We start from the raw sequence: 16,560 nt of genomic DNA on the forward strand, positions 1-16,560 counted from the left end.
ATGACGAGGGCAATAAGTGGGTTTCTCTACCGGAGGCAGTTCAGGCCCCTGAAGTCCTGGGTGAAGGCCGTGACGTGCCCACAGCACTGTGACGCGACCCTTGATCGATGCCTTCCGTTGGCTTTAGAGACCACGTGTCGGGGCACGTGGTTCGTGGGCCGCCTTGGCCGTCACTGTCAGAGTCAGCCTCCCAGAGTCGCACACGGGGCGAGAGAAAGGACGGGACTGAATGAGCGAAGCTACACGCAGGCCTTCGCTGGCTTGTTTGTACCTTTCCAAAGCCCCTGACGTGTGTCGCCCAGCATTCTTCTCAAACAGCCGTCTGAAGTACGTCGTGCTGGCCTTGATCCTCCCATCCTATAGAAGGGGCTCCGGAAGTTTCGCTGAACACAGCCTGACCCACCAAGCAGCCCTCTCGGGCCTTGAGAGAGTCCTGTGTCACTGGCAGCCCCGTGTGTCCACCCAGAGAGGAGAAATGGGGCAGCAGACGAGGAGGGAAAACCTAAGTTCCCATCCAGGCTCTGTGAGTAGCAGGCTGTGTGGCCTTGGGTGAGTTGTTTCACGTGCTGGGGCCTCAGCCTTCTCACGTGGAAACATAGGTGCTCGGGCAAGAGAGGTGCTCCCTGATCGTGAGTGGGGGTTCTAGGTGTGGCTGGACCCGCCCGGCCTCCTGCCTGGAGGGCCTGGGGCGCATCTGCATGCCGTGGGCTTGAGGAGCCTCCAGGGGGTGGGGGCGGATTGCTACCTACCATGAGGACCACTTCTCACCTGTGCTGTGTGACCCCCTTGGGGTCTGTGTCAGGAGTGTAGGGAAGGTAAACCCACAGGTGAAATGAAACCAGTTGAAGACTTGGGGATATTTTAAAGGTGGTGAACAAGGGGTACCTGGGTGGCTCAGTGGGTTGAGCGTCCGACTCTTGATTTCCGCTCACGGTTCGTGGGATCAAGCCCCTGCATCAGGCTCTGCGATGACGGCATGGAGCCTGCTTGGGATTCTCTCTCTCTTCCCCCCCACCCCTCTCTCTGCCCCTTCCCCGCTTACCCTCTCTCTGTCTCTCTCCCAAAATAAATAAATAAACATTAAAAAAAATAAAGGTAGTGGGACGCCTGGGTGGCTCAGTTGGTTAAGCATCTGACTTCAGGTCACGATCTCATGGTTCGTGAGTTCGAGCCCCACGTCGGGCTCTGCGCTGACAGCCCAGAGCCTGGATCCTGCTTCGGATTCTGTGTCTCCCCGCCCCTCCCTCTTCGCTCCACCCCTGCCTGCGCTCTCTCTCTTTCAAAAATGAATAAACATTAATTAAAAAAAAAAAAGTAGTGAGCAAGACAAATGTGCCATGGAGCAAAAGGCAACATTTGTGCGACTTTTCAAGAGCAGAAGTTTTTTGGGGCGCCTGGGTGGCTCAGTCGGTTAAGTGGCCGACTTCGGCTCAGGTCATGATCTCGCGGTCCGTGAGTTCAAGCCCCGCGTCCAGCTCTGTGCGGACAGCTCGGAGCCTGGAGCCTGTTTCAGATTCTGTGTCTCCCTCTCTCTGACCCTCCCCGTTCATGCTCTGTCTCTCTCTGTCTCAAAAATAAATAAACGTTAAAAAAAAAAAAATTAAAAAAAAAAAAAAAAGCGCAGAAGTTTTTCGAGAAATTCCTTGTTGGAGGCAGGCCTCTCCCAGCTCCACCCCGGTCTTGCCCCTTGTCGCCTCTGCGTCCTGATGCCTTGGTTGACAAGCCTCCCAGGCAACCAGGGAGGGACGCTAGCAAAGCGAGGGGGCTCCTGCTGGGAAAGCGGGGGGCAGGAAGGGGCAGAACAGCAGCCGCCCAACAGCCTGTGAGTTCGTTCTCCTGGTTGCTCTTTGCAGGCGGTTGAGATCTGCAGTCTATGGTTTCATTTGTTCCTCCCCGGATCCCTCGGGGCTCGTGGCAGTTGGAATGGATTGTTTTGAAGGTTTCAGAACTCTAATGGAAATCATAATACACCTGTTTTCTGCTCTTTGCATACCCATCTATGGCTGTTTGATTAATAAATCATGGGGAAATGAATTAATTATTCCTTAATGATTTGTCTCCTTGGCAGACAACATATTTCAAGGCGAGGGAGATGCAGGGAAGAAATAATAAAGGAGGGAGGGCCTTGATGTTGAATAAGTTGAGGAGGAACACAGGATCAGAGGCTCCCGAGGGTTCTTTCCAGGCCCACGGACCTTCCGGGGAAAGGCTGCTCAGTGTTAGAGCTGCGGGAGGCTGGTGGCACCAATGGTGGGGCATTGGGGGTGACGGAGGACAAGGGGGCGCACAGTCTCTGCAGGTGCAGGGAGTCGTTAGGTCAAGAGCACGAGGCGGTCAGTATGTGTGAGAGTCACATCAGGGCCATCCTGGCCTCTCTTCCAAGCCACTGTGCCCAAGGCAGACATTCGAAAACACTGGAAAGACCCAGGATCGTGGGGAAGCACGGCTGCTTCAAATAATACAGCCAGCCGTTCAGCCCAGCGGTTCTCAAACTGAGGTTTGTATCAGAATCCCCAGGGGGACTTCTTTTTTTTTTTTTTTTTTTTTTTTTGCAGTGCAGACAAATGGGCCCAGTTCCCAGAGTCCCTGGTTCAGAAGGTCTAGGGTGAGACTGAGAACCTACCTGTCAAACAGGGTCCCAGGACCACACTTTGAGAGATGCTCTCTTCCCCAATTGCTTCCAACTCGATTTCTCTCTTCCATGGCTCTTCGGTCACCCTTCCCCACCCCATCCTTTCCCCCATCATCTTACTCCCTCAGGGCCTCTCCCTTTTGCTCCCCGGACTCTTCTCCTCCCTCCTGCCTCCTTTTTCCTGCACCAGCCTCCTCACCCCCACAGCCTCCCACACCCAACTCTCTTCCTTTTTTTTTTTTTTTTTTAAAGTTTATTTATCTGAGAGAGAGAGAGAGAGAGAGAGAGTCCAGGTGGGGGAGGGAAAGAGAAAGAGGGAGAGAAAGAATCCCAAGCAGGCTCTACACTGTCAGCACAGAGCCCAACGCGGGGCTCAAACTCCTGAACCATGAGATCATGACCTGAGCCGAAACCCAGAGTCAGATGCTCAACCCTACTGAGCCACCTAGGCGCCCCCCCAACCCCGACCCCCGCCTCTCTTCCTAAGCAATGGGAAACCTGAGTTTCTTGAAGACTGAAATGCAGACAAGACTGGAAGAAAAACCAGTCCAACTCCCTGGCCAGGAAAGGACACTAGTCACAGGCCACTGGGGACAGTATGGGCTGGCCAGCACGCAGAGTTCCCCACAGCTGATTGATAGAGCCGCCTAGGGCTGGTGCAGCCCGGCAGGACGCCATGTGACGGTGGGTAAGGTTTGCTCTCTGGTGCCTGGGGAGATGTAGGAGACGGGGTCACCTGGAGGACAGCCTCCAGGCTCCCAGTTCAGCTTCAAAGATCTGTCCCCGTAGAAGATCTCAGGCTTGAGCACGCGTGCGTCAGAATGCGCCGGAGAGCTTGGTCAATGTGGTTGCTGGGCCCACCCCACAGCCTCTCACTTTGTAGGTCTGGAACTGGAACCCCCTGGATGGGGGCAGGTGAACCCGGATGAGCTGGTAACACAACCAGGGCCGGAGACATTGCCCTTCCAAGGAGTTCCCGGGCGAGGCTGACGCTGCTGGTCCCAGGCAGCTGCAGAGACACAGTTCGGGCGGCCTAGACAAGGAGAGGCCCTGAGCAGGGGCCAGAATTCAGACTCCGGAGGGCTCTAGTCGGGGAGGTAGATGTGGTTGTGGGAACTTGGACCACAAGTCAGGGATTGGTCTGGGGCCCAGGAGGGCTGATCTGAAAGGTGGAGTCGTAATGAGAGGATATTGGGCCGAGGCTGTGTGTGCCGGGGTGGAGGGGGGAGTGCCCCTGGGAACAGACTCCAGAGGCCCACTGCCTGCGTCACCTGGGGAGAGGCCCGCGGCCTGGGCTGGAAGGGAAGCTGGTGAAAAATGGCTGTTTGGTGGCGGGGGCTGACACGGGAGCAGTCGGCTTGGAGAAGGAGGAGAAGCAAAGAAGCAAAGGCCGGAAGACGCTTGTCAACCGTAGGCAGAGGTGGGCCAAATGCACATCCAAGCGGTCAGCCTGTGAAGTATCATCTGTATGCACGTTCTTTCTTCACAGGCCGACTCGGGGAGTTTGGGGGCACCAAGCCCGGCAGTGTGGGGGCATTGCAGAGAAGTGGGGGGAGGCCGTGGCACTCTGTCCCTCATCTCCCCCTCCCTTCCCGGCAAGTCACCAACTTCAGATGCTAAAGGATCTCCCAGTAGGAGCCGTCTGCAGGATGCCAGAGGGCCTTGGGTGCCCGGTCCTTACACACAGACAGAGCACTTGGTCATACGGTGAAACCTCGGCATTCCCGGCACCGTTCGGTTTCCAGCATAAATGAGTGCAAACAGCTATTAACATCTACTGTCTCGCTAACACATGTCTACCGGGAACTAACACAGCCCAAGTCTATGCCACATGCTTCTAGGTGCTGTGATGTGAATCCCTGTATCACACACAGCCCTCCCCCTACCACCTGCCCCAAAGTGCCTAATCTGTCTCACAATCCTTCTCTCACAAACAAAGAGAGATTGTTGAAGGATGAACAAAGGTGAGGACACCTACATTCAGTCTCTGTTACCGCCCTGAGCTTGTCTGTCAGCCTCTCTTTTCCCTTAGGGTTGGTTTTTACCTAGAAGGCTCTTTGGTCCCTCATGCAAAGGTTTTTCCAGGCTGGCCTCAGCAGCGGCTGACTCAGGATCACTTTCCCCCTTTCACCACCGCACCATAACGTCACCGAGAAATGAGCTGACTCCCAGGAGCCTCAAGGCTACTGACCGTGGGTGGGCTGCAGAGCCTGGCTGGAGCCACCCTTCCCCAAGGATGCCCATGTTCCCCTGAGTTTGCGGGTCCCTACAGTAAACTGTAGCACCAAGGTTGTGTGAACTGCTGACTTGCCTATTGGTGGCAGATTTGACTTTATTTATTTTTTATTGTTTTATTTAGAGAGAGAGAGTATGAGCGGGGAGAGAGGGGCAGAGGGAGAGAATCTTAAACAGGCTCCACATTCAGTGCGGAGCCCAACCCCAACGTGAGGCTCGATCCCCCGACCCTGGGATCATGACCTGAGCTGGAATCAAGAGTCGGACACTCAACCAACGGAGCCACGCTGGGGCCCCAGACTTGACTTCAAATAGCTTTATAAATGACAGGTGCGAAGTTCCTGGAATCATCAGGGGTCTGAAATTTCCAGCTCTACAGTTGATTCCTACCAAGGAGCAGAGATGCTCTCCATGGTGTCTGCCCCTTCAAGAGGTTGTGGGATTCCCAGAAGGCCAAGAATGCCCAGTCACCTTTGATCCTTGAGTGTGTGATGCCATTATTTTTACCCTCTAATAGGCAAGGATCACCTAGAAGGTCACTCAGCCTGTCAGTGGCAGACTCCACTGAGAGTCTGGGTCACTGGAAAAGCCCAGCCACCATCCAAGGAGGAGGGACTGCAGGGATGGTTCTGGAGAGCCCTTTGGGAGAACTTTCTGGGAGGACGAACCCAGCTCCATGCGGTCCCGCCCGTAGAAACTCGGCCCCTCCTGTTTCCCTCCTCCCTCTCTGGCCCGCCTTGCCTCGACTCGCGTGACAGGCACTCATGCGCTCACGGCTCTGGCATGTGCAGTGACACGGAGCAGTGTGGACGCCCGGTTGGTCAGGAGAGTGTTCCTGGGCACGCAGCACAGCCACGTCGAGGCCCGAGGCACAGTGGCTCCTGAGCACGAGGGTGCCTCACCTCCTCTGGGGCGGCCCTGATTGCTTGTTGTGCCCGAGGCTCAGCAGGGCCCTGGAGAAGCCAGTCAGCAGTTTACGGAGGGGAAAGGGGCAGCCTGGGTAACCTGGGCATCTGGGCTTCTGGGCTCTGGGCTTCGGTTCTGCATCTGCTGCTTTGCAGCTGCCTGAACTTGGGAAAGTCATTTCACCCGCCGGCTTCAGTCTCTGCCCATCTCCAAAATAACGGGGCTGCTCAAGATCTTTGCTCTTCTTTTTCTCTTTTTAAAGATTATTTATTTATTTATTTATTTATTTATTTATTTATTTATTTATTTTGGGTGAGAGCGAGAGAAAAAGTGCACGCGTGCACGAGCGGGGGAGGGGCAGAGAGAGGCGACAGAGAGAATCCCAAGCAGACTCCGTGAGGTTGGCACAGAGCCTGATGCGGGGCTTGAGCTCACGAACCATGGGATCATGACCTGAGCCGAAACCAAAAGTCAGACGCTTAACCGACTAAGCCCCCCCCCCCCCACCGGGCGCCCCGATCTTTGTGCTTCTGTGTGTCACATAGACCAGCAGCCATGGCGTCACCCGGGAGCTTGTTAGAAATGCAGAGCCTTTGGCCTCTCCCCAGACCTCCTGAATCAGAATCTGCATTTACCAAGAGCCCCCGGAGATCCGCCAACATTTTAAGTGCCGGTCTCGTGCTCTCTGAGATTGGGCTCTGTTCTCGTGTTCTCTCATTCTGCACCCTAATGGGTCCCTGAGTATCATCCTGGCACACAATCAGTGGCGGACCAAGACTTGCCCCAGAGGGATTGCCCCCAGTTTCCACGTGCGTTGTCTAACTGTGCCCCTCTCCATTCTGGCTCTTCGTTAGGGATCCCGGACGGTTGACGCCCTCCCGCGTGGACCTCCCTTGTCTTCTGGGGGGCTAATTCCAGGGCCAGCAAGTAGCCAGCTGCACCCACGACAGCTGTTATCACAGATTTACTCCAAAAGCGGCGGTCAGACACCTCCCGTCCCGCAGAAACACGCCCTCTAATTTGGGAGACGGTCCAGGAGTTGAACCAACAGGCGCACTTAAATGGAGAACCGTCATGCACGCATTTAAATTGCCCAATAGCAGGTGCACAAAAACGAGGGCGGTGGGGGAAGGTCCCAGTATGGCGTGCAGGTCCCTGGAGTGGGCGTGATGTGGGAGGCCGGAACCCGCCGCTGTTCTGCCCATCTCAGTTCCTTCGGCCCCTCAGATTCTGAGAACATGTGCTCCCCCTCTTTCAAGATTTGCCTGTCTCGAACAACGCAGATGAAAGCCAGCTGTTGCATTTGGCTCCAAGGGAAGGAAGGGAAACCCGTTCCGTTTCTAGGATAAAAAACCAAGGAAAGGAAGTGAACGGGGCCTCCAACACAGCGTCTTCCTAAGGAGCTGCTCAGGGTGATGTGGATCACGGGTGACTTTTCCTTCCGTGCTGACGTTAGAACCTCCGGTAAGAGGACGTGCTTCCTCGCTCGTGGGGAGTCAGGTTGGAAACACAAAGAAATGTCCACTCGGGAGAATCGGTAGGATTACATGTGCAGATGGTCAAGGAATCTTCTGGAGTAGGAGGGGAATCTTTTTTCTTAATGGCTTATCTGGAATGTTCCTTTCGTGATGGCTTCCGAGCCCAGCCTCGTTCTGAGAGGCTGGGTTGGTGTTCAAGCACAGAACTTCCAGAAGATTCCATGGTGTCAGGACAACCCAGGCACTGTCTCCATCCACAGTGCTGTGCCCAACGTTGAATTCCAGGACTTGCACAGAAGCAGGTTAAACTTCTGAGCAGGGGATGCTGTAAAGCTATGGCGGTTGAGGAGGATTCTTGCGGGAGCATGCACGCCCCGAAATATGGCGCATCCTGTTAAAGCAGAAGGTCAAAGGTCAAACCTACTTCTATAGCTAGGTTCCTGCCTCATAGCACAGAACATCTGAGGCAGCTTCTAGGGAACACTTACACTTTTCGGGGTGAAATATAAATAAAAAGTACAAAATTAGACCAGGAGAAACATAAATTACATAGGCAGGCCGAGCCCTGGGGACAAGCGCACATCAGATGAGCCTCCGAGCCGGGCTGCGTTTGACTGGACGCAACTGACTTAAGATAAAAACAGAGTCCTGCTCTTAGCTAGGATCGAGAAACGGAGAACACGAGGACAGCACGGGCCTCGCTACCTTTGTCAGGGTATCGCCTGGAGGAGGCCTTCCGTTGACTGAAAGCTCAGTGTGAGCCCCCCGGGCAGCCTGGCTGTGCAAATGGACGGGGCTGCCTTCATAGCAAACCATGTGAGGCACGGAGGACAGCGGCGTCCCTCACACATCGCACAGCATCAGCTACGCTTTGCTTTTGCAGCCAGCGTGTTAGAATATGCCCCTTGGGCCACCCTGCACCGTCCTGAGATGGGTGAGGCGGAGCCCTTCAGGGGCTCACATGGCCCGTCCAGACAGCCGGGGAGGGGAAGCAGCAGCCACACGGCCTGATGTGTGCTTGCGGGAGGCCCCGTTTGGACTCCTGTGCTCACTTCTGGCTGTTAGTCCTTAACGGGACCTTGACGAGAGTTGGCCTCTGAACCCCACAGCAAGGTCGCTCCCATCAGAGCCCCAGTTTGAGAACTTGAAGGCTTCTGGGGCCATCCCCGAACGGCTGGGGGGCCAGCCGTGGCGCAGGGGTGCCGGACTCTTGGTGGAGACTGGAACCTTCCGGAAGCCTGACATCCATGCCACTCCCGGGCGTCCTGGTGGGTGCTTTGCAAGCCTCTGGTTCCTCCCAGATACTTAGTAGAGGGCATGCGGCCAAGAGAAGACATCTTCCCGGGGCTCTGATGCTACTCTGTCAGACAGCACCTGTGTTGAATAAATGAAGGAAGCTGTCACCCAGAGACTTGACTATGTCATTTCAAACCCGTGTGTGGTTCTGAGAGTCAGCAGGACTCAGGTTTGGATTCTAGCGCTGCCCCTGCATAGCGCCCCTTCCGCGGGCTAGTTGTGAACCACTGTGGGGCTCCGTCTCCCCAACCCGTAAAATGGGTGTTTGAGCCCCTAACTGAGCTGTGAGCATCGGCTGAGGTCCTGGAAATAAGAAATCGGTCAGTAAACACCGAGGCACTCATCGAGTCTGAGCTCCCTCTCCCCACCCCCTTCCCTGCACCCGAAGCTAACGGAGTCGTTCCCCGGGCTCTGGATTCCACCCCACGTCCACCTTGGACGTGGCCAGACATCTGTCTATCTTCGGCTGTGACTCCAGTGTCCTCTCCCCCTCTCTCCTGGCTCCTCCTCTCTCCTGACCCTCCTGTTCAATGTTCTCAACCCCCTCCTCTGAAAAAAAAAAAAAAATCCTACTGCAAGATCAGCGTGGCCAGCAGAGCCTGATTCCTGTCATTTCATCGTCTCCAGATATGACTGAGGATTGGGATGAATCTGTGCTGGTCCCTTTGTGCATCCCAGCGGCCACTCTGTGCACAGCGCTGGTCCCATTCTGTCCCCACCATCTAAGGACAAAGGCTCACGGCCCAGTGCAGTCAACTTTCCTCAGGCCACTACAGCCTTGTTGACGGCTCTGAGGCCTTCGACGGTCAGTCCCCCATCTTGACACCATGCCCTCCGTCATCCTCTTTGTCACCTGCAGGGTGTCGCTCCCTTATTACCGCCGGGGACCTCTCCGTGGGCTTCCCAACCTGCCTGCCCTCCCCCCACTCCCCAAAAGCAAGCCCGGCTCAAGCTCTGGCTTTGGCTCCCGTGGGAAGAAGTAACGACGGCCAGGCCAGAGGCCAGCAGACTACGCGGTAAGAGGCCAGATAGAAGATATCGGAGGCACCACGGGGCCATACGGTCTTTGCTGCGATCATGGAGCTCTGGCGTTACCGCATAAAGCACCTTAGACAGCTCACGCGTGAGTGAGTGGCTGCGTCGCAGTAAAACGCGACATACAAAGCGGGAGAAGGGCCAGATTTGGCCCCCCGGGCCAGACGTGGCCATCCCTGGGCCTGGTGCAGAGGTTGTGGACCTTACGGGCGGGTTCGCTTGGTTTCACAGCCTGGCACCACCCCTCGTTAGTTCCATTATGTCAGACACGGTAACTTACGAATGGGATCTTGTGCAGAGAAACTTAGGGTTCCCCCTCCTCCTCCCTTCCTTCTATTCCCCGCTCCCCCACACCGTTTTCTTCCCCTCTCTGTCTACCTCCTCACCCTGTACAATCTCATCCACACTCGGGTCTCCAACCCCTCACTCCATCCTCCTGCCCCGATCTTCCTTCTGACTCTAAAATCTGCACGTTCCACGCCAACTGGGCCGTTCTCATCCCGTGTACCATTTGCATCTCAGGCTCCGCCCGTGCGAAGGAAGACGCATCCTCGGAAGCAAGCCTGTGCCCTCCCCTGACCTCCATCCTCACAGGCATGGCAGGGCTCTCCGAAAGCTTTGATGTCGCAGGACACCAGGACAGGCCGTCCGCTGGGTCTGTCTGGTCCTACTCATGCTGTCTGTGTCTCCTTTGCTTTCCGTGGCCCTAACCTCCTGCCCGCATCTTGCTACCTGCCCGCCGAGCTTCCTGAGCGGTCTCCCTGCCCCCGCGCCTCTCTCCCACTTGCCTGCACCTGCTATCACTGAACAAAGCCCGGCCACGTCCCTCTCCAGTCCCTGAAGTCAGCGAAGCCTCCTCCTTGCTTTCCATGTGTTGGAATCCTCATCTTGCCCCTGACGTCCTCCAACGAACACCCCTGACCCACTCACATGTGCTTGCTCGCTCTTTCCAGAATATTCTTTCATTTTCTTTTTTCCTTTCTGCAGTCCTCCCCTGTGGCTCTCCCCAAGAGCCTTCTCTGCCTGTCACATTCTCTCCTGCTCCTCGGGACCCAGGCCAGATGTCCAAAGTCACACACAGACCCCTGCCCCACCACAACCAAAGGATCTCCTCACCTGGGCACGCAGGGCCCACGCACCCTACCGAGCTTATCTCGCGGCGTGCATTTTCCGTGTGCTTTTGTGACGCCCTGTGTACTTACTTTATCTCTCCCTCTAGATTAAACATTCCTCCAGGGATCAGAGAGATGTTTGGCCCTCCACGCAGCCCCAGCCCTGCGTGTGCAAATGGCACCGGTGTGCCGGGCCGGCTTGCCCACCTCTCCACCTGGCCGTACTCCCAGCTGACTTGGCAAGTCCACCCGCCTCTCTGTGGGTGGAAAGTTAGAAAAAGTTGACGGTGAAGGACAGGTTTCACTTTCCTGGGCTCGGAGCTGTGAGCCTTGCATGCTCTTGGGCTTTGATTGTTGCCAGTGTGTGTTTGTTTCTGGGGTGTGTGTAGCAGGTGTGAGGGAGAGTGTGTGTGTGTGTGTGTGAGTGTGTGTGTGTGTGTGTGTGTGTGTTTGGGGGTGGTGTAGTCATGCACCCTCCTGGAAAAGGACAAGAATCCTCACCTGACTTTGCCTGGGGGCTTATCTCTATCTACAAGAAATGCCCAGCAAGTGAAATGCGGAGCAGGCAAATCTCAGGAGAATATGGCGACTGGAGTGATAAAATCAAATGGCAGGTTGTCTCCCTTGACACACAGTTGGGCTATAAAAACAAGACACCCGTTCTGAAACTCCTGTGGGGGTGGAGGGGAGGGTTGACCTTTGAGGTTTAGTGGCCCAGGTTGCCCTCTGGTCTCCGGAGAACCACGGAAGCCACAGGCTCAGGGCTCGAGGGACAGCCAAGCCTGTCCTGTCCTGCCCTGAGTTCCATACCAGACCTCACGCCAGGGGTGGGACCCGCTTATCTCGGGAGGCGGCGGGCGGGGGGAGGGTCCAAGCACAAGCTTGGAATGGCACATTCGGGTTCTGAATTAAAGGGGTCCGTGCTCTTTCCTTTCACTCCATTCTGAGAATTGGAGAACTGCCCATCAATCATGAATATGGTTGGAGATTGTGCCCGGGCCAAAGGGCACAGAATGTAAGGGGATTGGGATGAGTCATTTTCTGAAATACGTTTTAGTTGGGGCATCCGGGTGGCTCACTTGATTAGGCATCCTGCTTCAGCTCAGGTCATGATCTCATGGTTCTTGGGTTTGAGCTCCACATTGGGCTTTGTGCTGACAGCTCAGAGCCTGGAGCCTGCCTGGATTCTCTGTCTCCCTCTCTCTCTGTCCCTCTCCTACTCATGCTCTCTATCTCTCTCTCTCAAAAGTAAATATACATTAAAATTTTTTTTTAAAAAGAAGAAGTACGTTTTAGCATCAGAACCCGTGTTCACAGGAAGCCTTCCGTGAAAGTTCAGTAGACAAAACTGTGGAAACCCTACTATTCTAGAGGTATGTGTGTGGCAGGTAGGGCTGCATGAGTCCTGCCTGCTTGCTGTCCACCCACTCCAGCCCCTGAGGGGGCTACTGGGACCCCTGTTCAAACCTGCCATGGGTCCCAAATCTCCTACTCTAAAGGGAAGTAATGGGATGTGCCCAAGGTCATGGGGCAGGGGGCAGCTCCATAAGCGAGCAGCCTCCCTGAGCAGCCCTAGCCCACACTGACTGGTCACTCTGGGCCAGCCCTAGGCATTGCAGGGGATGGAGGGACCAAGGGACACTGGCTTTGAGGGTCCCACAGAACATGGCAGTTTGGGAACTGAAAAGAAGACATTTGCATGACTGTTTAGTGGAAAGTACAGTGGATCTCAAGCATTTAAGTCCCTTTGAGCCTGGACGAAAGTCTCGTGTTCTGGGACAGCTTTCTCACGTAACTACTGAAAAAACTTTAATGCCATACACCGTCTTAAGAATTGATCATAACACGGGTGCTCGGGTGGCTCAGTTGGGTAAGTGTCCGACTTTGGCTCAGGTCATGAGCTCACAGTTTGTGAGTTCGAGCCTCACGTAGGGCTCTGTGCTGACAGCTCAGAACCTGGAGCCTGCTTCGGATTCTCTGTTTCCCTCTCTCTCTGCCCTTCCCCTGCTTATGCTCTCTTTCTCTCTCTCAAAAATAAACACTAAAAAAATTAAAAAAAAAAAAAGAATTGATCGTAACACCTCAAGTATGTCTATCTCGGAGGAAGGTCTTACCCCTCTGCCATGCATCGGCCGCCAGTGTCGTGACGGAATGTCCGTTGCTGCCTTTAATCGTCACTCCTGGAGTGCCGTCCACACATTAGTCCGCTTAACCTATGCGACATCGTCATGAGGCAGGGCTAATCTTACCATCCTCTCTGAAGCTGGGGCTGCTGTCCTTAACATCATCTACATTTTACAGATTTGGAAAGTAGGGCATGGGGGTGTGATGTGGCTCGCACCGGGTCACAAACAAAGCTGGTAAGGAATGGAACTGGATTCAAACCACACGGCCTGGGTCTTGGCCCATGCTCTTCATCATTGGTCCGTTGGACTTCTTTCTATTCAATGCGCAAAGGATGTAAAGGGCAAGGAGCCTCACACTAGGGACGCCTTGTGGTTTGGGTAAGTGATTTCGCTCCCCAGATGAGCTTGAACTGGTGACCATCATCCTCACCGTCACCATCACAACATCATCATCCATGCCATGGCCAGGGTAGTCTTTTGGAAACATAGATCCAATTATGTCAAGCTCCCACCCCTGCTCACATCTCCTTAATAACTTCTTATTCTTAAGATAATGATCAAAGTCCTTAGGATGGCCTTCAAGGCTTTGCCTGACCCGGCCTCTGCCTACTGCAGGCAGGACCCTAACCTCCTCCTGCACTTGCCTCCTCTGCCCTTCAGTCTCCCTGCTGTCTTTTTATTTCCTGGTACCCCAGGACCTTTGCTCAAGCCATTACCTCTTCCTGAGAGACTCCGCTTTCTGGGTCAGCGTCTCTGTTGACCATTCCCGTGAAGTGATACTCCTTCTCTTCCCAGTCTTCACCTGACTCTGTTATCGTACCTGCATTAGTGGGACTATTTGCTTACTATCTACGTCTCCCTTGATGGGAAACTCCTCGAGGGTAGAGACCTCGTGTATCTTATCCTTCAGGGCATCCCCAGTGCCTTGCACGGGGCCCGGCGTGTCTTTGGGAATGAGCAAACACATTAGGGGTTCCTTCTTGCTTCGAAGTTCCATGATGCAAAGTGTAAACTAACCCCTTCACTGCCAGTTTGAGGTACCCCAGCTCCTCTCAGTACCCCCAACTCTCAGTTGGGAGCCTGGATCAGTTTGCTTACCCTCTCCTATGCGTTTAGTAAGGGCATAGGACATTTGTAAAAACCACATTGCGTGCAAAAAGCCTTCTTCTGCCTTACCTCTTTTTGGCCATTGCAGCCACAAGGGCAGGTCATGTTGTCCTCATTTCACAGATGAGGCTACTACCCAATGCAGCCTGTCCACTGTCACCCAGTGATTGAGCCGTGGCACTCAGAGCAGGACCCAGGCACTCGAACTTCCCATCTCTTTTCCTTCCTTTCATCTGCCAGGACCAGGTTTAGGCTACCCTCCCCAAAACCTCTTCAAACGGCTGCTCTGGTCTCTTGGTTCCAAAGGTCAGATGGAATCCCCCAGAAGAGGCAGGATTATCATTTCCTCCTTCCAACCCAGCAATGACCTTTATCCTTACACCCAGTGCTAGAAGGGAGTGCCTGGCTGTGCCAGTTTCCTGGCCACCGGGGGCGGGGAGATGATGATTGTTATCCCAACCAGGGCTTCCCTTCCAGTCCCCTGGGGGAGAGCTGCCCGTAATTCAGGGTCACGGGGGCCAGACCGGCTCTATCCTTGGTGCTTCACGTCCCTGTGAAACATCTTTAACGATGATCTGCCTCCTTGGTCACATGCGGTCAACCAAGCAGCTGGCCCAGCTGGAAAGTGCAGCTCGGTGGGCGAAATGGTCCGCCATGGTCTCCTGAGCACTGAGGCTCCCAGGCCAGCCGTGGCCGGGTGGGGGTGGGAGTGAAGGGTGGGGGTGGCCGCATGGGAGTGTGTGGGGGGGGGGCGCTGCTGAGAGAGGAGGCAGGTGCCCCGAGGGAGGATGTGGAGGCAGGTCCTCCCCACTGTGGTGTGTGTCCCACCGGCAGGTACAGGCAGGAAGGGAGGGAGAAGGGCCATTCTGGGTGGCTCCCCGCCACCGCTCCATCCGTGCTAGGACACACACGGCCACTGGAGAGCTTTCCATTCTCTCCCAGTGCTAATCCCCCTCCCCACCCTGCAGCCGGCTGGTCTTCCAACAGAGAATCAAGATGGGCTCTCCTCTCCAAAGTTCTGAGCTGACGGAATAACTTCCTGTTCTGCATGGCGGGACCACTCTTGGCGTCTCAGAAATGGAGGGGGCCGTGGAGACCCTCTTTGTGGTCTCCATAAGGACAACGGGCCCCGGAGGGGGAGAGGACAGCCTGTGGCCACCATAGGTGCCCACCCAGGTGGGCAGAGCCCCCAGCCGGGGTGCAGGCTTCCAGTTCCTTCTCAGCCTCTCCAGCCACCCCGCCAGGCGGGTCTCGTGTGCACTCACCTGCTCCCCCGTGGGGCGTTCCGGGTGGGAGTGGAAACACGCCCCTACCCCTCCGGCCGCGCAGCAGCCCCAGGTTCACGGCCAGCTGCCTGTGGAGCCTGCGTCCCTCCTCCTGTGCCCACGGCCAAATTACAAGTCCAGCTTCTCAAGAGGTACCTCGATGTTGAGGGAATACCAGGTGATCCAGAAGAGCAGGCTGAACACCAGGATCAGGGCCCCGGTGTAGACCAAGAAGTCCCAGTAATCGAGGGAGGCGAAGACGCCCAGCAGCAGAAGGACCAGGCCCACGGCGTCGAGCAGCAGGGCCAGCGCCAGGAAGAGCACACAGCGCCCCAGGTTGCATTTTCCCCAGCGCCTCCCCAGGAGCATTGCCCTGCAGCAGCGGGAGAAACCCGGCTGCACCCCTGGGGCTGATTTGCATGGGAGGGTGGCGGTTCTGCCTCCTGCCGCCCGCACCGGCCGGCCGCTGGGTGTGAGCGAACGAGGGAGACGTCAGGCTGTCTGGAGCCACAAGGAAGTACACGCGGAGCCAGCTTTATGAGCACGGCAGCCAGTGGGGCAGGCTATTCCTTAACTGCTTCGTGACTCAGGAGCGGTCTGGACCAAAACACACTGACATCAGTGCTAATGGGACTGGTCAGCGCTGGGTGACGTGGCCGGGGAGGGGTCAGGTGCCCCGGGAGGGATTTTCGGTGTCCGAGAGGGGGGGACTGTCCCGTGCCTCGTCCCGTGCCTCGTCCCGTGCCTCTCGAGTTCTTGGCAAGTCCTGGCAGGTTTCTGAGCCCTGTGCTGGTGGTGGGGTTTCGTTCCCCTCACCCGTCCGCCCTCCTCTTCCTGGTGCAGAGGGAGGTTTTAAGTAAAAGACGTGGAAGAGACTCTGTTGACGTACATAGAGTCTGAAATGGTGCGGTAAGAATCCGTCAGTTCTAGGGACCAAATAGGGACCCAGAGAAGGTGGATGTGCCTCGTGGATGGTCTCCATTCTGAAGACCTGGGGACCTGGGAGGACAGACGGATGGGGCAGAGTGGGCGGGGCAGGGGGACCTCTGGCCTCTGGCTGTGGTCCATCGGGCGTGAACCAAAGGGCGACAGGAGTCGAGAAATATCTGTCTGGTTCTCTGCGTCTTTTCCAGACTGACTGACTCGACGTTTGCCTTATGTCCCACAGACACTGCTCGCTCACATCCCCGAGGGGTTATGTTGCCATGTCACTGGCTGCTCACAGGGTGTGCGGCCTCCCCTCTGTCCCTGGTTCACTGCGGGACCTTGGCCTACACACCAGACGTCTCTGGGACTCGGTTTCCCCCAGGCATACTGGAAGAAATAATTTCCACTCTTTCTCCTGCCTTCTCTGGTCGAGGAGAATGA

At 55.7% G+C, this 16,560-nt stretch overlaps 1 protein-coding gene across 1 annotated transcript; it reads right to left on the reverse strand.

The window, feature by feature from the left end:
* Positions 1-15,321: 15,321 nt before the first annotated feature.
* TMEM238L (transmembrane protein 238 like) lies at positions 15,322-15,561 on the reverse strand. Its single transcript, XM_042965857.1, has one exon. It carries the CDS (start codon positions 15,559-15,561, stop codon positions 15,322-15,324), a length of 240 nt encoding a protein of 79 aa, XP_042821791.1.
* Positions 15,562-16,560: the final 999 nt, after the last annotated feature.

The sequence above is a fragment of the Panthera tigris genome, chromosome E1, assembly GCF_018350195.1.
Source record: "Panthera tigris isolate Pti1 chromosome E1, P.tigris_Pti1_mat1.1, whole genome shotgun sequence".
NCBI classification, from domain to species: domain Eukaryota; kingdom Metazoa; phylum Chordata; class Mammalia; order Carnivora; family Felidae; genus Panthera; species Panthera tigris.